The sequence below is a fragment of the Peromyscus californicus genome, unplaced genomic scaffold (assembly GCF_007827085.1).
Source record: "Peromyscus californicus insignis strain IS unplaced genomic scaffold, ASM782708v3 Scaffold_10__1_contigs__length_136768540, whole genome shotgun sequence".
In the NCBI taxonomy this organism is placed as follows: domain Eukaryota; kingdom Metazoa; phylum Chordata; class Mammalia; order Rodentia; family Cricetidae; genus Peromyscus; species Peromyscus californicus.
The window spans coordinates 21604964-21626791 of NW_026294391.1; the positions used below are offsets into that span (position 1 = coordinate 21604964).

General features: G+C 37.4%; 2 protein-coding genes across 5 annotated transcripts in view; one reads left to right on the forward strand and one right to left on the reverse strand.

The window, feature by feature from the left end:
* Arhgap6 (Rho GTPase activating protein 6) overlaps positions 1-21828 on the reverse strand; it is a 499280-nt gene that overhangs the window by 124958 nt on the left and 352494 nt on the right. The window lies entirely within an intron of this gene.
* On the forward strand, positions 225-9953 carry Amelx (amelogenin X-linked). Of its 2 annotated transcripts, none has more exons than XM_052713678.1 (6): positions 225-278; positions 2181-2228; positions 3620-3664; positions 3934-4371; positions 8066-8110; positions 9924-9953. In XM_052713678.1, exons 1-6 carry the CDS (start codon positions 225-227, stop codon positions 9951-9953), a joined length of 660 nt encoding a protein of 219 aa, XP_052569638.1. The 2 variants fall into 2 exon arrangements, with proteins under 2 accessions (XP_052569638.1, XP_052569714.1); XM_052713754.1 differs by having other exon boundaries at positions 4006-4371.

A 21828-nucleotide genomic window follows, 5' to 3' on the forward strand; every position in this document is an offset into this window, starting at 1 on the left:
CTTTATCATTTTTATAACTTCAGAACCAATTATATGAGTTGAAAAATGGGAATCACACATGAATGAAGTCCTTTGCCAAGAAGGACTCCACCTTCCTTTTTATTAGCAACACACTAATGTGGTATATATATATATACATATATATGAAACATAATTATGTTCATGCCTACAAAAATATTTTTAAAAATGGCTGGTGTTGATTTACATTTCAGAACCATCAAGAAATGGGGACCTGGATTTTGTTTGCCTGCCTCCTGGGAGCAGCTTTTGCTATGCCTGTGAGTAAAACACTCCTTTTATTGACTGTATCCAATTCAATAAGCTTAGAAATATAAATCTGTCCCCCTGGATGGTAAATTTCAGTATTTAATACAGTACAAGATCTGATATCCCCGAGTGTTTAAGTGTTGAAGAAACCCTTAAGAAGCTTGTTAAATAGAAAATCATGAATGTCTCTACCACAGATTGTGATTCAGTACAGCTGAAGGGTGGTCAAGCACTCAGCATTTTAACAAGTATTTTACCCCCAGAAGACCCTGCCACAACAATTAGCTTGTAAACACCACTGCCCATCTCTAGGAGGAGTTATCTATTTGATGGAATTCTTGAAAGGCTTCCAGAGAAAGTGTTTACTCAGCCTTAGGCAAATGCAACATCCAAACAATCTCTAAGACTCAATTCCTCACAAGTTTCAAAATTTCTTCTTGCCCTCCAAATACCACTGCTGTTACCTGTAAGGAGGTAATATTTCTACATTAGAAATTCCTTCTTGCACCACCTCACTGTTAAAAGCCCTCCCCCTTACTCCTTAGGTAGGACTCAGCATTAGCAAAGTTCTGGAATCCTGCCTATGCCAAATGCTTTGAAAGCAAAAATATATAGTACAAGGTCTGTTCTGTACCATTCAAATGTCCCAAAGATCAGGAAGTCTGGCCCACTCTCTAGACACAGGCACATAACGACAGAAAGCTACGGCCACATGCCAGCAAAGATTTTGGTGATAAAAAGAACATTTGATACTATAGAAGCCTGGAAGTTTGTATACCTGCCTCTCTTCTCTCACATGTAAGACCAAGATTTTGTGCTCTGTATTCTTGAAATCCTGCATTTTGATGATTCCTTATCCTCTGAGGAGCTCTGACATTTACAAATTCAGCCCTTTATAAAACCTTAGTCTCAGAGAGCTTATATCAAGACAATATAGGGAAGACAGCTACCTAACTAAAGTTCATTTACATTCAGATGAGAGTGAATAAATCCAATTGCAAAGCACATGCCTTTTGGAAGAGTAGATTTGAACTGACCCTTAAGTAGCTTTATGTCTGAGGGAGGTTTTCTGCTTTATACTCACACCTTTCTGTCTCCTGCCCCCACTGCCCTGGGCCATCCAGAACTCCATAAGTCAGGTACTAGTCAGCTGGCCCCCACTTTGGGAAGCACAGAGAGTTCTGGTTTACAAAATTGTTCAGGTTGCTTTTTATTTGGAACTTCTAAATTTCTGTCATAAATCATTGACACAATAATAAAAAGGGTTGGCCTTGAACTTCAATAAATCAATTATTTTCTTGTTCAGGGGATATATTTAGAATGTTAATAGTTTATTATTCTCATCTTGTTCTCACATTGAACAATAGAGTTGGTGTGTTATTTATTTACTTTGCATGTTAATTACTAGGAATCCCTTTGATACTTGAACACTTAATCAACTGATATATAAAGGGACCCTTTGTGAAACAATTCCTTGCTTCTTGTTGTGTTTAAATTGTGTAACAGAAACATACCTCTGTTCCTAACACAGAGGGAGTTTGATAAGCCAGTAAATGGGTGGGTGGAAGGGGGTAGGATTCTTTGATGGTTGGTGGGTTTAATCCAAAGATCCCTGGAGGACAAATGTATTCTGCATTCTGCTTCCAGGTCTCCCCTGGGAAAGTCATTCAGCTAGTTAGAGCCTCTTTAAAGTGAGAAGGCTCCTCCTCCACAGCATACACACTCAGACTAAAAGTAGCCCTCAAATACATTCTGTACTATGCATATATTTTTTTAAAATGTAGCCTTAGACACCCTTAATGTGAACAATTGTGTATTGACTTAATTTCTTTCTTTCTCTTCCTCTTTCTCCCTCCCCCTTTGTTTCTCCCTCCTTTTTTCTTTCAATTTGCCTTCTCCCTTTTCTGAAAAAGCTACCACCTCATCCTGGGAGCCCTGGTTATATCAACTTAAGCTATGAGGTAATTTTTCTATTTACTATTTTTGACCATTATCTGAGTTAAAGATGTCCTGAGATCTGTAAAGAGTGCTGTATTGATTCTTCATTCAAGATGTTTCTCAAATGGTCACACTTTTTCAGTTCCCACCAGCAGCTTGAAGCCCCGACTGATGGCCTCAAGCCTGCATTTCCCAGCACCCTCCTACCTGGTCACTCTGACTCAGCCTCTACTTTTAAACCTAATTATAAATGTATCCACCATGAACTACCACTCAGGAAGGCTCCATGATAGGGCAGAAACTGAACTCGGCTTCAACAGTCTTGTTCTATGCCAGCCTATAAAATTCGAGGAGTAAGTAAGATGTTAAAATCTTTTCTAGCTGGAAAAAATTGCTGATTCAAAGATATCCACACACCGTTTGCGTTTCTCATTGGCTATGCTAAGTGATCAATGAAAAGTGGTTTATAAGAGTCTCTTTGGAGTGATGGAAAGCAGAAGATTTCTAGAAACAGGGTTTGGGGTTCTCCTCAACCACATGCAAACTATATAACCTTGGGAAGATCTGTTTTTCCTTCTGGAACTTTGTTTTCCTCATCTAGAGAAGGGAAACAATGATAACTGCATTTCAAAAATATTATTCAGAGAGTAATAAAGGGCATGAAAAGTGCTATGTCACTCATAACTTGAGGGAGGTTAATAGTTTTTTTTGTTGTATTGATTAAATGGTGTACTATATGAAAGAGCTATAAATCTGAGTCTAATTAATAAGGCTATACTGTCCAGAAAGGGGTGAAATTCTATTTATCTCACCGGTTCAGATAAAGTCTGTTTAGTCATATAAACTGAAGAAAAATGCTAATAGGACTCTGAGGCAAATTTTACTGTTTTATCTTAAAATGCTGATATATTTGACCAAGAAACCTATGTCTTAAGGATGAAAGACAATGTTTACACCTCCTCTCTCCATTGTGATATCAAATAAGAAAGAACTAAATGAATATTATATCACATTGTTGGGTCGTAAGTTTTTAACTGTTTGTTTTGCTCTTTCAATGAAGAGCAGGAACTGTGGAATTAAATCGAATTACTACTTTTGTAAGTTCAGCTGAGTGAATGAACCTACCTGAGTTTTCATAACATTACCTATAAAAGTGAGGGTGATACCTGCCTCAGGTCATGGAAGAAAACATGAAAAGTGGATGGGATGGATATAACACAGTACCTGACACATAGGAAACATCCAACAAATGTTTACCTTCTTCTTTCTTTTGTAGAAGTCACATTCTCAGGCTATCAATACTGACAGGACTGCATTAGTGAGTCTATATTTCATACTGCATTAGTGAGTTTAGTATTTAGTTCATATGTAATTAAACTTAATCAAATGCATTCTAATATCTCTTTCTCTTAAGGTGCTTACCCCTTTGAAGTGGTACCAGAGCATGATAAGGCAGCCGGTATGTAGACATTTTGTTCTTCATTCCCTTAAGAGAATAGGCATGCATTTAAATTCCCTTTTTAACTGAAATATCATGTCTACTCCACCTACAAACACTAATGGGAATTTTAGTTTGTAAAAGGTCATATCTTTACACTGTTAGAAATTCTTGCAAAGGAAAAAAATGACTAAAATATTCATAAGGTCATATTAACAAACACTACTGCTACTTCTCCAGTTAGAGGTCAACTGAGCCAATGGTAAACCTGACTCTTTGTTTCTCACCAGTATCCTTCCTATGGTTACGAACCCATGGGTGGATGGCTGCACCACCAAATCATCCCTGTGCTGTCTCAACAGCATCCCCCGAGTCACACCCTTCAGCCTCATCACCACCTCCCAGTGGTGCCAGCTCAACAGCCAGTGGCCCCCCAGCAGCCAATGATGCCAGTTCCTGGCCACCACTCCATGACTCCAACCCAACACCACCAGCCAAACATCCCTCCATCTGCCCAGCAGCCCTTCCAGCAGCCCTTCCAGCCCCAGGCCATTCCACCCCAGTCTCATCAGCCCATGCAGCCCCAGTCACCTCTGCACCCCATGCAGCCCCTGGCACCACAGCCACCTCTGCCTCCACTGTTCTCCATGCAGCCCCTGTCCCCCATTCTTCCTGAGCTGCCTCTGGAAGCTTGGCCAGCGACAGACAAGACCAAGCGGGAAGAAGTGGTGAGTATACCTTGAAGTCAGAAAAAGACAAATCCTAGAAAAGTGATTTAACAGAACTGGCCCCAGTGTTGTAAGTTTCAAAACAAATCAGAGCCCAGAGTTGCAAACACTATAGGTCTTTGCTTCTGTTTAGTCCAAGCATATATGGTATCTTTTTTTTCTTTTTTTGCAAATGAATTTGTTGACATGGCTTGGTAATTAACACCATGGGTTTTATGGTGTATTTAAATTCTAATTATTGAATTTTCACCAGAATATGTATTACTGGTGTATTACTTAATACAGAATATGTATTAAGAGTAACATAACAGGTGAATATCATTTTTTTAATATTTCAAAGGTTTGACTAGTTTGAATGGGCTAAACTTCAGGAAGAATATAAAAAGGAGCAATTTTTGAGAATGAGGAGGGCAAATATTTGAACAAGTTGAAAGAGGTAGATAGGAATTATTTTTCAGGATGTACAGGAAAATTGTCGGTCTGAAGTGATCATTCAACTTGAAAGTGACTAAATTAATGAGACTGTTAGGTTCTTCTTCAGTACTAGGACTCCACAGACGAAGCGTTTGACAAGAGGTTGTCACAATTTAGCATTAAATGTTCCTGTGTTACAGAAAGCTCTTACAAACAAATCAGAATAGTTAATAAAATGATCTCTATGCACACACATAAGTTACATATATGAAATGATGTGATTATACTATGCACATGGATCCAAATGTGATTCCAACTCATAAATGCTATGAATGATTTGATACTAAGAATCAAAGAGGAGCAAGGCAGGAGTGACCTAGATTGGGAGCCAGGACACCTGGATTCTAGCCCTAGCTTTTCCCTCAAAAGAAGAGGTGGTAGGGTACCAAGTTACTTCCATTTTGGGGGTGTTTCACCTCTTTAAAACAGGAAAGGAAAAAAACAGATAACTTTTAACTCTAAATGTTAATGCTACAGTTTCCTTATAAAAAAATGTCATTCATGTCTTCACAATTGTAAGCCTGTTTATGTAAATGAGGTAGAACTTATAGAAACTGACTGGAATTGAATAACCTGGTAGCTATCACTGATTATCCTAGACTAAGGTACATGCTCTCTGTTTGCATGCAAAGTGAGTTTATTTGTGTCTTTATTAATGATTAACACTGTGGATTTTATCATGTGTTTTTATCTTGCCCAAACTATTTGTGGAAAGGTGACTTTGGGGAGGTATTTTGAACTTTTTAAACTCAGTACTCCCCCATTTAAAATTAGAGTAAAAATACTGAGGATTGCCTAGAGTTGCCTTTTGGAAAATGAAGTAAAGTAATGAGATTACAGCAGGTAACACTTGATACAAGGTGGCAGCTACTATTATATCATTAAATAATATGTATTAGTGCCTTGAATAGGGAACTTCTATTTAATGACAAGATAAGAAACTTCAGAAATTACAGAATAAAACTCAATGGTTGTACATTGTTTTGACAAAACAGAAGCCATAACTTATTATTGTAAATAGTATTCACTAGGAATGTTTGTAAATTATGTTAATTGTTCCTTTTGCTATATTTTTTCAGGATTAAAAAATTCAGAAAATGAGAGAACCGAAGTGGATACTTCGGTTGTTTTTAGGAATAACTCAAGAACACAATGATTTGTGCCTACAATCACTTAGTAAATTCTGTAACTAAAAATAAGTATCATTAGCAGATAATAAAATGTTTTAAAAATCATTCATGTCTTTGTGTTGAATTAAATTTAAAATTTCCTATCACTTGAGAGAACTTATAAGTGAATATTTGTGAATAACATAAGGACTGGTCATTTGCTCCTACAGATTGACCATTTAGCAGGCAAATAATGACTATATGTCTTCTTAGAGATCCTTTATATTATCTCAAATCTTTTCTTAAAACAGAATTTTGTACATCATTAAGAATAGCTGGGAAAGTTTAAAAAATGTTCAGCATGGATAGTCACTGAACCTGATCCAAATGAAAGCAAGTTTAGAAGAAAAATTCTTTACATTGAAAAAGATAAACTTTAAGAAATGTTTATATTCTAAATCAAATTAAGACTTGGAACTCTAGCTTTATTCTTCACACCACATTACTAATCAAAATCTGGTCTTTTGAACTCATTCTACAGCAAAAAATATTTTCAGTGAAATTATGTGATATGTAGAGTAATTCACTGAATTTGAAATTATCGAAGCAATTATTTTGCCTAAGAAAAATTTAATAATGGAGCTTCAAGCAGAGAATTGCAGTGATTTTATACACAAGTCATTTCTTTCACTTCATAATCTTTAAGCTGATGAAGTCTACCGCATGGTCTTCAAAATGTTAACAGATGCATAAAATGGACTCAAAACAAGTTTTCTTTCCCACTCATATTTATATTTGAATCATTTTTTCCTCTTACACCCACACAAAATTGTAAACAATCTTTGCAGGGTTTATATTACACAGCACCCTCAGTAACTTTATTCCAGTACCTTCATGATTAAGGTCCCTTAATCATTTTCTGGAATGAATAAACATAGCTTTACTGGGAAGGTATCAATATGCAAATAAATAAGCTGATTTTAAAGAACTGAAATGCAATAAGAAAGGTAAGAAAGCACTTAGTCAGTTAGCATAGGCTACTTTTAATCAACTGAGTAAATATTTTTCAGGCACTCAGTAGACTAGGCACTACTTACTGTATGTAATAGTGAAAACAGTAATTCCCTATCCTTAGGGCTCTAGAATCTACGAAAGGGATGCAATAAGATATTTTCAACAGTAAAGGATGCCCAAATGGCATTAATCCTATGGCAGAAATACAGTCAAAATTCTATGGCACATAGCAGTCACAATTAGAAGCTGTTCATCAGCTTGCTCACAACTCATTTCTCATTGGCAGAGCTGGAACTGATCTCGGAATATGGCCTTCCACCTACTCAGGAGAGAGATGTGTCCTCTCTTACTGCCCAGGGAGAGAAGGTCCATTCATCCACACCAACTATGACATCAGTTACCATAGTTTTATACGGCTTGTCTCTTCTTAGTTGAGGGATAGGTTGAGGTGGACCATGAGAATATAATGAGGGCAAAGGGCAAGTGTCCTGGGAAAGAAAGAACTCTTAGGGATTAGCTTTCCCTTTTATTAAAGGATGTATAGATACACTCTAAGAAAAAAAAAAAAGGTGCTTTTCTTTTGATCATTTGTTTGAAGTTGTGATCCATGAGCTGTGTCTGCTGTCTTGTGATCAAAAGTTGGAAGGAGAAAAATAAAATTTCCTGAGGATATTTGTGGCATCATTGTGTCCTGAAATTGCCCATCCCTAGGACCACCTACAGCTACATGCTTTGCTATTTCAATGACGAGCATAAGCCATGGAGCTTAAACAAAATTAACATTTTGATAGCCCTGTTGTATAAATTGACTCTAACTCTTCATTACTATCTCTAAAAGATGAGGGTGATCATACTTGCCCCAGATCATGAACAACAACTTGCAGAATGTGCTGGATTGTTAGTAACATAATACTTGACATAGGAGCACTGGACATGTATTTAGCTTCTTTCTTTTGTAGAAGTCACATTCTCAGGCTATCAATACTGACAGGACTGCATTAGTGAGTATATATTTCATACTGAATTAGTGAGTTTAGTATTTAGTTTATATGAAACTAAATTAAATCAACTGCATTCTAATGTCTCCTTTTCTTAAGGTGTATTCTCCTATGAAGTGGTACCAGAGCATGACAAGGCATCCGGTATGTAGACATTTTGTTTATTACTTTAAGTTAACAGGCATGTGTTTTTCAATCTTCTTCATTCAAATATATGCACTCTGATGTATACATTTAGGGCTAACACTGATGAAATTGTGTTGGAGGTTAACTGGCTTCAAAGGACATGGAGGTCACAGGCATATTACAATGTTTATGTGATGATAAACCTTTAAAACTTGAGGTTTTTACAATAATTTTTATTCTAGATAACATCCCAGTTTTAATAAATGCCTAATCTATTGCTCACATGAACCTCACAAACTTTCCTTTTGGGCCCCTATGTACTTTTTTTCTTGAATGTTTTATAATATTGTATTTGTACCATATTGAAGAGTTCAACTTCAATAAATAATGACGATAATTAGTAAAATGCTCATAGTTCACATATTAGAAGAGAACATGAGAAATATAATGTAACAATCTAATTTCAATCTGTATGTCTACAAATATCCATCTTAGTAGCGAATACTGAGGATGGATGTTTAAAAAAAAACCTGGAAGTAATTATCAATTATCAAAGAAAATAACGGTTGCCATACTACCCAAATCAAAAGATAGATACATAGGATTACATTGCAATGGGATGAAAAACTATAGTTTGCAACATTCCATTGCATTGTAATCATATATATATATGAATTACATTTTATACCTGTGCCATACAACACATTAGTCATATGTGGGCATTTGCATATAAATGAATTAAAAAGGAATAAAATTTAAAACGTAGTTTCTTGCCATAGTTGATACATTCTAAATGCTTAGCACCCACACTGGGCAAATGACTACCATATTGGGAAACCCAGATCTAAGCTACTGCTAATAGAACTGACAATTTTATCAGTGTTCCTCTATTCACTACTTTCTGAGGCAGAAGAAGCATATTTATTAATTCCAAGATTTGAAACAAAAGATGATACAAAACAGATTGACTGGTTAAAACCGAAGAGTTGCAGTTCTCCCTAAGAAGCTATTTCCTAAGCATATCAGTGATCATAATCTTGAAAGAGGATTTTCTAAAAACTAGAGGATTCTTTTTCTTTCTTTTGTCAAACCATATACACCATGATGGTTTCTCCTCTAGTTTCCTTTCAAAACAGACAAATCTGGAATTGAAATAAATTCATTTCCCTCCTTGTAATAGAATTATTTTGGCACAAAGGAATGGTGTTTCAGGCCTTGAACCAGCCAGATCTGGACTGGATGTAGGTTAGGTCTGCCCTTGACCTAGAGCTTCACTGGGAAGAGGTGAAAGTTTAAGCTGATTAAAAACTGAAACCAAGGAAAGTATTTTGATAAAAATTTATTGACTGTAAACACCAGAAAAATTTGTGTTTTATGATTCAAAATTTACAGTGTTATTAGGGCACACACATGTATGTACATACACATGTGCATTAGATTGACCTATAGTAAAAGGACACATGTGAAGACATGTACCATTTGGGCAACTTAAAATTTTAAATAAGCCTTCTCCCCATTCCAACCACCTAGAGAATATATTAGCCATTACTACAAAGTTAAATAAAAACCATTTATTTAATCCAATAAAAATTCAAGAAAAATAGGTCAATTTTGCTCATTTTCTTTTCAAGAAACAGGCATATACCTCCTTTCCTAAACCATACAAAATAAACTATAGACTTTCCCTGAAACCTGATGTTTGCTCCTTGGTAGTAAACAGGAGCAGAAAATACCAAGAATGAGTTTAAGCACCAAACGTAGAAAGTTATGTGAAATAGCAAATAATTGTGTTGACTTTTAAAGTAATATGGCGTTCTACTTATCTTAACAGCTTAACATGGAAAGCACACCAGAAAAATGATTTCAACCAGTCTCCTACCTTTCCAGAACATAATGGCATGTAGTAGTGTTCAATATTGCTTTAATAAAATTCTCATCGGCTTACATTTGTTGCAAAGTTCTTGTTACTTGTAGTTTTTCATTTGGGGAAATTTGTTTGCTAATCCCGTCCTTTATCAGTAGGGATCATTGGCTCAAATTTAGTTATTCAAAAATGCTTTCTGGGAAGATTGCACAATATGAAACACCTGACAATTATAAAAGATAAATAATAATTGCGAACTGTGGGAGGGAAGTGGTAAGGGGTAAAGAAAATGAAAACAACAGTCATTTTGGCCCCCAAACATTCACCACAGTAAATAGTAGCTGTCTCTTTTATTTACAAAATCACAGTTAATAAATCTGTCTTACAGATAACCCTGTCCCTTAATGGAAAAGAAAAAGGAAATGAGGGAATGGAGAGATAGTGAGAGAGGGAAGAAAATACCACAGGGTTAAATATTTATCTTTTTCTTATGAGTTAAAAATACCTCAAATAACATTAAATTACCTCAATGCCATAAAGCATCCAAATTCTATATTTGGGTGTGGAATGTGGGTGCGCTGAGGCCAGTTGAGAGTCCCCAAGTGTCCACACAACTTCAAAGATGATTTCCTGTGTTGTGAGTATAGTTGGGGGTATTCAGACTTTTACAAACAGAGCTTCTGGTTCATAATCATGACCACAGGTGTGGAAATGTCTACACATTTCTCATCCTCCCTACGTCTCAATTTTCTCACCTATAAAATGCAGTGACATCTTTTTTTTGAGTCTTTTTTCAAATTGAAAACAGATTCTTCTCTCATACAATATGTCCTGACCACAGTTTCCCCTCACTCTCCTACTCTCTGCTGCCCCTCCAACCTCCCCTATCCCCCAGCTCCCATCCACTCCCCCTCCATTTCTCTTCTGAAAAGAGCAGGCCTCTAGGAGACAACAACCAACATGACAAAACAAGATGCAAGAAGACAAGGAAAATGCCTCCTTATCTAGGCTAGACAAGGCAACCCAATAGGAGGAAAAGAGTCCCAAGAGCAGGCAAAAGTCAGAGACATGCCTGTTCCCACTATTCGGAGTCCCACAAAAACACCGAGCTAACAGCCATAATGGCCCCTAAATTTAATCCCTGCTGGATGCAATTATTTGTAGATGTTCAGGTGTGTGTGTGTGTGTGTGTGTGTGTGTGTGTGTGTGTGTGTGTGTGTGTGTTGCATGTACATGTTTGAATGTGTACACATTTATATACATGTGTGTGCATTCACACATCTGTAGGCCAGAAACTGATGTCTTCATATACTGCTTTCCACATTGTTTTTCTTTGAGACAAGGTTCCTCACCAATTCTTAAAGACTAGCAGGCCAGCAAGGTCCAGTGATCCACCTGTCTCCATCTCCCCAGTACTAGAGATTCCAGATACACACTCTCATATCTTTTTATGTGGGTATTGTGTATCTAAATTCAGATTCTAATGATACCTGGCAAGCACTTGGTAAACTGAGCCATGTCCCCAGACCCAAGATACAATTTTTATATTCACAAATGGGGGTCTTCTCATTGTACAACTCAAGGGGAATGCTACACTGTTTGAAGTAAAATTGACTTTAAGGTTTTTTTTGTATAACACAAAAGTGTTTGATGCCAAAGGCTCCAATGTGGAGCATGGTTAGTATTTATCAATCTGTAATTTCTGACATATTGCCACCTAAAACAGTTTCCTTACTCACTATGATCCTGTATGATCTCTACCACTTCCCACCTGATATTCCAGATGCTATAAAATGTCTATCCCCAATACCAACCTCACTCTCTGTTCCTCACCCTAGGGATACCAGGGGTATAAATTCACCATTGTGCAGTGGCCAATTTCTAAGTATTTTTCTATGTCTACCCAAAGAAACTTATCATGTAGTGGCAAGACCATAGTTTTTGTTTGATACAGAAATATTCACAACACATCTTGGGAAAGTCTCTCAGCAGAGAACTGAAGCTCACATGGATGAATGAGAGAGGGCCCCTAGAAAAGATCACATGAGCTGATGTACAATGATGGCTGCTCTCGTGATACAGGGTACATGGAGGCAAGTAGATAGGGTGTTAAATTCACTTTCAGGAGTATCTTTAGTTATAGACAGGTCCCTGTCTTTTTTGGTTCCAGTGGTTAAACCTAAAACAAATGCAAGAACAATTCTCAGAGGAAGTGTAAGGAATGGTCTTTCTCTCATTGGTTAGTTCTGCGAAAGCTACAGTGTGAAATTGTTATGCCATTTTGAAAATATATCCTTTCTCCTTCCCAGTCTTCCTTCTGTGGGCACGTGAAACACATACTTAGAGGCCTTTTTTTTTTTTTTTTTTTTTTTGGTTTTTCGAGACAGGGTTTCTCTGTGTAGCTTTGCGCCTTTCCTGGAACTCACTTGGTAGCCCAGGCTGGCCTCGAACTCACAGAGATCCGCCTGTCTCTGCCTCCCAAGTGCTGGGATTAAAGGCGTGCGCCACCACCGCCCGGCTACTTAGAGGCTTTTAAGTGATTATCTGAAATTCACTCGGATGACCATAATGAAAATACCGTTGAAATGTCCCTAGCATGATATTGAATCATAACTAATTGGTTTATATACTCTCTCTCCCTGGAATTTAAGTGCTAGATAAAAACAAATGAAAAGGTTCAAAGATTTAGTAAACACACACACACACACACACACACACACACACACACACACAACACACACACACAACACACACACACACACACACACACACACAGAGGCTTAGACCTTGCTTCCTGCTTTGCAGCCTCTACAAATGTTAGCTACTGAGGCAGCAGTCCAAACTGGTTGCTTCTACAGGGTTCTGACTGGAGAAGGGAAGAGGAAATGTTTGCAAATTTGCACAGCTGCATGCAATAACAAATCCAGGCTCTACAGGTTTACAAAATCCCATTTTTGGCCTGTGATGAGGAACTTGGCCTCAACCTGGTTTCTGCAAATGATTTTTCACATCCAAAAATAGGTACAACAGAAAACTTCAAAATCTATTTCCTTTTTTTTTGAAGACAGCACTTAGTTTTCACATACTTATAAAATATTGCTGCTAAAAGGTGCAGTTTCTGTCCACAGAAATGTTAGAAAAGAGAAACATTTTTTGCCTTTGTGGTTCATTCAGGTAGAAAACAAATGTTTCCAATGAATAATAATAAGTAAGCAGGAACTAAATTGACGAGTTGATTCAGTTGATGGTTGTTATTATAAGTAATCAGAAACATAGAAAACCTTCCCTGGCAGATGGAATCATTCAATAAATTGCAAAAGATCAGAATCTAAGAGCAGTAAATTTTCTTCAGAAACAACTTGTCACGTAATAACCTGTTTTGTACATATTTAAAGTATGCATATAGCATAGTGGCCTGTGCACATGATAGAGAAAGAGAATTCTATGAAAATCAATTGAAATGAAATGCTCACATTCTTTGAAATCTTACATAGCCAATATTTAGAAAACCTTGTGATTTCACCATGATGGTATTTTAAAAAATTCACCAAACAAACTAATATTTACTGTTACTTCAGGAGAGTCAAAGAACCTTTTACATATAGATACGTGATAATAGCAAAAAGCTTAGCTTTGTGAATATTTGGGTAATATTCAAAACTAAGAAAATATTAATTTTTGAGATTTTCTATGAAGTCAGAAAAATAAGACTTATGAAAATGAGGAATAGTAAGGTATGTTCCAAAGGCTGCCTTTCTCATCTGCAAACAACAATTGCAAGGTTTTCTGAACCAATCATCTGCTTTCCTTCATGGAGTAGCCACAAGGAAGGTGACTGGCCTCTTTTTGTGGTTCTGCACCAGTATATAAGGAAAGCTCATGATGTTGCAAAATCAACAGCGTCTGTGGCAACACTCTCTCTTGTCGCTTGTTGTCATTATATAGTACTCAAAGCGTGAAACTCAAAAATGCCTCAGCATCAATGATACTTAGTGTCACTTCTGTTATGGACTATTCAGGTAACACTGCCAAAGTCTTATCCACTGAGACTCTGTTTCCTTAAGTGTGACACAAAAATGTTAAACCAGAAGACTACTGGGGCATTCATAACATTATGAAGCCATGTGTATTTGAAAGTCAAGTTTCAAATGCTGAAGAAATAACTCAGAGGAGAGGTGGTGGGTCCTTCTTAAGACTTCCTTCTAGTTTTCAACAAAAACATGCAGGGTTTTGGCAATGACATTGCATTCCAATTAGCCTGCCTTGAAGGTCCCAAACCTTCAAGAGCAGAAGTTCTCAACCTGTGGGTCAAGACTCCCTTTGAGGGAGGTCAAGCGATCCTTTCACAGGGGCTGCCTATCAGATATTTACATTATGATTTCTAACAGTAGCAAAATTACAGTTATAAAGTAGCAATGAAAATAATTTTATGGTTGGGGTCACCACAACATGAGGAACTGTATTAAAAGTTGCAGCATTAGGAAGGTTGAGAAACACTGTTCTAGAATAACAGGAGGAGAGACATCTTAACAGCCATCCAAACCTTCTGAACTTAGAATTTGAAGGAGATGCAAATGCAGGATGGAGTGAACTGAGTGAAGACAACCCTTCTAGTATGATTGCATCTCTCCTTCTCCACTGTGTCCCCTTCCTTCCATGGGATCCTTAATTTCTGAAGCCATATCATGCTGACTCTAGTTTTAGTCTGCTGCTCACAAGAGTTACAACACACAGATCCTGAAACACACATATAATATCTTCTTACCTCTCTGGGGCCCTTACATCTCAGCAGCAACAGCAGCTCCAGACACAACTGACCCCCCATACTTCCTGCTCAGTGTGGATACAGAGAAGAAAACAGGAGGCAAGGGTACTGCTCAGTGCTAAAGGAGCCAGTCAGCCAGGCTCCCCAGCTGGAATGCATGGCAAGAGGCCCTGGGAGGGAGAAGGCCTTGGGTCACTGTGATCCTCTGAGTCAGAAACCCTGGGGAACTCTCGACTCTGAAAGGCCTTCGCAGCAATAGCAAGTCAAGAGATCTAGAGTACTCTTTTAGGGAAGAACATCTAAAAGTTAAAATTTTGAGCTAAGTGGTTCTATAGACATATGCCTGTTTGGAGAAAACACTAGAAAAGCAATATGAATGCTGGACAAGGAACCAACCATTTAGAAGAAACACTCGCACACATACCTGTTAAGGGATTCCTATCCACAATATATAAAATCACTCTTCCAACTCAATGATAAAGAGTAAAAGAGCTCAAGAAAAATGGGTGAAGGATCTGAACTGGCATTCCTCTGAAGAAAATACATGAGTAGCCAATGAGCTTAGGGAGAGGTGTTCAGCATCGCCAGCTATTGGGATATGCAAATCAAAATCATGGGAGCTAAGCATCACATATTGAACTAACTTACAAAAGCAGTGGTGAGGATGAGGCCCTGTCATACTGCACTGCTTAGTGGAAATGGAAAATGCTTTAGAAAATGGTTTGGTGCTTTCTCAAAATGTCCAGCAGAGTTCTATGACTCAACAGTTCAGCTCTAGGATATAAACTCAACAGAACTGAGAGTGTAGATTTGTATCAAAATGTGCAGGTGCATGAACAGACAACACGATGCTGACTGAAAGGTGGCAGGCCCCAAAGACCAGATTGTTTGATATCATTTCCAAGAAATGTTCAAGACAGGCATATTTATAGTGACAGGTCGGTGGTTTCCAGGGATTCAGGGAATGGGCAGGAGACAGCAATGATGAAGAGAAGCCACTTGTTTTAGGAGTGATGAAATGGTTCTACAACAGAGTGTGAGAGTGGCCCCATGGATATACCATTGAGTTATTCAGTCTAAATGGGTAAATTGTGTGATGTGTGAATTTTATTTTGATAGAGCTGCTTCATTAAAAAAAAAAAGAATGAAATACTGATTCTTATTCCCTCACAAGAACCCTTGCCTAATGACGGAAGGCTCTTCTGAATTTTCCATTACTCCTGCAAATTTAAGGACCAGAATGTAATCAGCCTTCTATTTGAGAACAGAACTAGGACCACTGCCCCCAGAAGTAGGACTTGGGGACCTTCTTCTCAGTCACAGAGAGTAAGGATTATGCTCAAGCACCATGATACAGCCCTGCTCCTCCCTAAATGCCTCAAACGCTGAACAGCAGCTCCCATCTCGGCATGCTCACAGCTTCATCTATGACATCCCTTTAGAACATAAACTCACTCTTGAATTGTACTTAATCTATGAATTAAATGCCATTTAGTTCTAGCAGAACAGCTCAGCGTATTCCTCCTATTTGAAATTTAGCAACTCGTTCTTGCCCTTTACATTTTATTTATTCATTTATTAGAGAGGAAAGAATCTACTTAAAAATTGTTATATACATGTGCGAACACATGTAGGTGAGAGGACGCCTTGTGGAAGTCAATTTTTTCCTTCCATTACATGGGTCCCTTGGCTCAAACTCAGATCATCAGGCCTGGTAGTAAGCACCTTTATCTGCTGAGCTATCTCCCAAACCCCAAGAATCTACTCTTTCAAGCACTGTTTAAAGTTAGACCATGGGCCCTAGGGGCCAGCGCCTATTTTCACAAGTATAAATAGAAACAAAACTAGAAAGAGGTGACAATAAAGAGTGGTCACTGAATTCAGAAAACCCCCAGTGTTTTTATCTGTCATCCACTAGAATAACTGCAGCTGAGTTTATGACACATTTATTAAAATTATATTAATTTCATTATATTTATTAATATTGCTTGTTTGCTTTCTATTTTTCATCTCTTCAAATGATTCTTGGGTACACAGGATCACTGAGTTTATTAAATATGAGTTTCTTAGTGCTACTATGTGCATTCTACCTTGCACTTAAGATTTTGGTTTAAAATAGTGCCTTATGCTAATAGGGCTAATGCTTCCAAGGAATGATTTGCTAGTCACTTCAGTTAACTGCAAGGCACAGCTTCTGCCATTTATCATATTCATGCAATAGCACTAATATAGAACTTTCATCTATTCTGGGTCTGTGTTAAATGTTTCCACCATAAAGGCACTTGGTATTATCTGACTTTTTAAAGACAATGACATCGCCTTCTAAAAGATGTTGGTTGGTGTGAGAAGTAGGTTGTTCCTGAGGAAGGCTATCAAACAATGTTTTTCCTGAAGCAACCATATAGGCTTCTTTTCAAGCAAGCCAGGGTGCTATAAAATAGATACTGAACAATGGAACTCTGAGGCACATGCTATCTTACTTTTTAAGGGAAAAATGGGGGAAATCAAAGAGTTTAACAATTTTATTCATTGGCATACATTCAGCGCTCTGAAATTTGGCCAGTACTCGGGTTTGCAAGTTTCTATGGAAAATGAGCTGGGTTTGGCAAGCTTCACGAAATATGAGACTGATAAAAATGTTTCATGCTTTCTCAAGACCTTATGCCACTAACTGTGTGGGATTGGAAAAATATTGTTTAAATGTCCATTTAAACACTGTCAATAAACAATTTTCTTTATCCATCTAAATTAATGAAATTCTGTTGATTTCAAAGCATAACTTGAACTAAGCTTCTTTGAACTTTGATTAGGAGATGGTGTTTCATAGACACCACAGACATAGATCCATCAGGTTCAACAGAGTTCAATTCAAAGCCAAAAATGTTGATAGAGTACTTTATTTTACATTGTGGAGAACTAGCTGGAAATTCCATTGATACTTAGGTTGTTAGGAAGCAGGTCTTGAACTCAGAAGAAAAGATTAAACCAAAAGAGATAAAAATATTATTGTAACATCCCAAGCCATTATATAAAAGAACATGATGATGAATTCCACTGCAAAGTTCATGACTCTCAAATATTATCATTTCTAAGCCAATCGTCTCTGATTTTTTTTTAATGGTGTTTTCTATCCTTCTGCCTTTTTGACCCTCTCACCTGCTATCTCAGGTCATATCAAACTTCACTTATCCAATATCAAACTCGTTGCTTTTCATTCTGGCAAATGTCTTTGTACCCCACCCTCCTACATCTTGAGAAGTGACGATAAAGCATTTCTCATTATGTCTGGCTTGCAGTACCCTCTCAAGAACTGTTATTGTTGTTGATGATTATGAAGATCACTGAAGATAAAAGCATGATGATCTTTTCCATGGAGTTTGTCCAGCCAGAAACTAAATAGCACTTCTTGAACTTGAGTTCTACATTTAGTCTATTCTAGAGTTCTGTTGACTCTATCTCTAAAACAATTCAGGAACCTGACCCTCCTCTCTAGGTCCACTTTCACCATCACCCCATATCTAGCCTCCATTAAGCCAACGTAACAATCTATTCTTGCTCTTGTTTAACTAAGTTTTCAGAGGAGAAATCAGAATGTTCTCAAAGACAAGCCTTCCTTTTATGCTATACACTTTATGTGTGGTGTTTATATTAAATACGCTAAAGCACATTACTAGGAGGTACACTTCCATCTTCTAGGTGAGTAACTAAGCAAAGCAAGGTTGGAACATGTTCAAGATCATTCTAACATAACTCACATCCCATTCATCTGGGTTCAGAGCTGTGTTCAACTGCTACATAAAGGAATATGCTATTTCCAAGCTTTTATAACATAACAACAGGCAAGCAAGAAAAGTGTCAATGAGTTTCCATTGTACTTAGAACAAAATTCATCCATACAGGGTCTCCCTGTAGCAAAACATCTGGCCAACCTCCTCAACTTATCCTTCTCCTGCTCATCTTTCCCCTTATTCTCCAAACACAAAGGGCCAAGGCAAGCTCTGGCCTGCTTAGGGATTTTCTCTTGCCTTGTTTCCTGTGCCTGAGCTGCTCTTCCAGGGCATTTTACCATGGCTGGCTCCTCCTTCATCAGGTCTCTGCTTAAATCTCATTCGCTCAAGAAAGCATTCCCTGACCTTCCCAATCTGAAGTCAAAGCTCCCTGGCTTTTCGATCTCAACCTTCTGTTCATTTCTTCCTACCACTTATCTCAACTTGTAATTGCTTTTTATGATTGTGTGTTTGTTTATTGCTATCCCATTGGCTTGGAAGCTTCACAGTGAAAGAGTCTCATCTCACTGTATTTCTACCCTGTAACACCCCACTTTGCAAAGAGTTGGTGCTGAGAATTTTGAGAAGCAACTGAATGAAGAGAAGAATATTTTGGTAATGGGAAATATCCACATAGACTCAAGGTTCTGCAAGGGTAGACACAGCATCAGACTCAGTCAGCTGGGTAAAGATCATTACCTCTGAGCTATGCAATTATTTTTGAAGCCTATCACTTTGTCTCCTCAAATATTTTTACAATTTTAGTTTTGAGATGATTTGGCAACAAGTAATTTGTAGGATTCTAGATTAGTCATAGCTTTTAAGTAGCCAATGTGCATGTGCAGGAATACTGGCTAGTAGAACAGAATGTACATTATTAACAGATGTTTAAAATACTAGCAACAGTGCAATTGATACATACTATGATTTTAAATACATAGGTACACATTTACATCAATTAAAAGTGAAGACAAGAAATACCTTCCCAGCTTGATAAAAAGGCACTGTTTTGTTTTTGCTTTCTCTTTTAGGGAAGTAATCCCCATTCCTGAATATGAAAGAAGAGCTTAAAGTAAAAGCAAAGCAACAAGAAAAGCAGCAGCCATCTTTCTGAAGTCAAGTAAATAAATGTATCACTTAGCCATGCTCCTGTCCAAAGAGCAAAGCAATCTAATGAGAACTTGCTGTGCTTCCACCTCTCCTGTATGCTCTCTTAGCCTCCCTAGCATCTGCAGAACTTTCACTCTGAGTCACTTCTATTGTTTCACTCTGAGTTCTTCTATTGTTTGTTGTTGTGTTCCTGTCGATTAATGCTTTGTTTAAAAGTTGCTGTTTCTCCTGTTTGAATAAGATTTTCTTTGTGAAAGAATATTCTGATTATTAATAAGCCACTTGAGTAAATTTTTTTTTTAATCTGTGAAAGTCTTGAGGCAGATAAAACAGAAAAATACAGAAGCAGAAGGGCTACTCAAAATCCCACAGGAAGGACTTAAAATGCTAATCAACAGAGTGTTTATTCTTCAGTGGTTAACAACACTGCTAATGATGCCTGAATTCTCCTTTCTCACTCATAAAGAAAGTAGTATGAGTATACAATGGTCATTTGCTGTTCTTGTTGACAGAGTATAGAGTAGCTACACCCCAGGCATTTGGGAACTAAGTAAGCTAATCTTGGAAATACTGCCTCTTTTGCCCACAACTAATCCTCAAACCCAGGCATAATGCCATCAGACCTCCTTGAGTCACTTGGAGCGAGCAGCTCACAGGGAAATGATGGTTGGAGGTTTCTCGAAAATGTTTCCTTAAACCTAAGCAATAAATAGAGAAAATGACACATTTCTTTTTCTCTGTCGGTATTCTCCAACCTCACCACTATGCATGTTTGCAGTTTGACAGTTCTTCTATGCACTGTAGAATGTTTACAAGCATCTCAGTGCTCAAACACCAGATTACATTAACATCTCCATTAGCTGCAAAATGAAAAGTATCCCCCAGTATTTGCTAGATATTTCATGTTAGAATTACCTCCACTTCACAACTGCTGATCTGGACATGGACATATTTATGTTCAAATTGTCTTGTCTTGTCTTGCTACTAGCCTAGAGACAACATTTAGGAGAGTATTTTAAAAAATGAAAAAAATGGGAAAAGTTATGTGTTTTCAATAGCATAAGCCTCTAAATCCCTAATTAAGCTAGTTTCACTTTTTATTTTTTTTATTATCAGCCAGGGGCATCCAAGTGATACAGGTCATACCATCACAACTCACAACATGTGAGCATCCAGAGCTTAGAGAGAAATGATGGAGGAAGACCATCTTAAGGAAAGTTTTTGGTGAAGATACTAAAAAAAGTAGTTCTTTTTCATTTGATAATTATTGATCCACGCTTATTTAAGATTTTTCAGAATTTTAGAGGCAGAATGAATTGTATAGAAAAAAATGAAGCCACTGGCTATGTTTATCTTCAAAAACAAAGAGGTCTTCAAAAGAGTTTCAAGCCTCATGCCTCTAAATATTAGGGAAACTGCCGTTATCCACCCCTAAACACTTCCTGAGGGTGATAAATTACCATAATCTTGGGTTAAAATAAAGAGAAATATTTCCTTAAAGCTATAAACTACGTCCCTCTTCCCTAAAAAGGAATTCTATGTGGTCTAATGTCAATCATCTATTTGCAGTAGGCTTGCTCTCCCCCCAAAGGAGCGGGTCACCTTTAATTTTATCACCAAGAAATAGTGTTTTTCATGTGAAAACTGGTAAAAAGAGAGTCATCATAACAGGTGGACAAGGAAATTTGGGATACAGTGTGAAAATACAGAAAATAACTTATATTCCATTTATTTTATTGTCTTTATCATTTCATAGTTCTTATTTTGTACTGTCTTTGTTTATTGCAAGGACCACGCAAGCAAAATGATCTATCAGCCTTAATCTCAGAATCAAACTGAAAATTTTCTTGAGTTTTGAAATTTCTTTCCAAATAGTATCATATTACTTTGTGATGTACTATAACATGTTGTATTTAAATGTGCCTCACATTAGGTATTTAGCAGTGTCTAATTCATCTCCATTATAAATAGTGCTGTATATGAGTGATAGGATGAAAACAAATTATACATGCTTAAAAACTAACATTGTACCAGGCAGTGGTGGCGCATGCCTTTCATCCCAGCACTCAGGAGGCAGAGGCAGATGGATCTCTGTGAGTGTGGACATTGAAGGGGTGGGAGACACCAACACAAAGGCATTCAAACAGCATGAGCCAAGCAGTAAGACATTACTTCCAAATCCTATATATCCAGTCATCAAAACCGCCAGACTGACCAAAAGATGGGACAA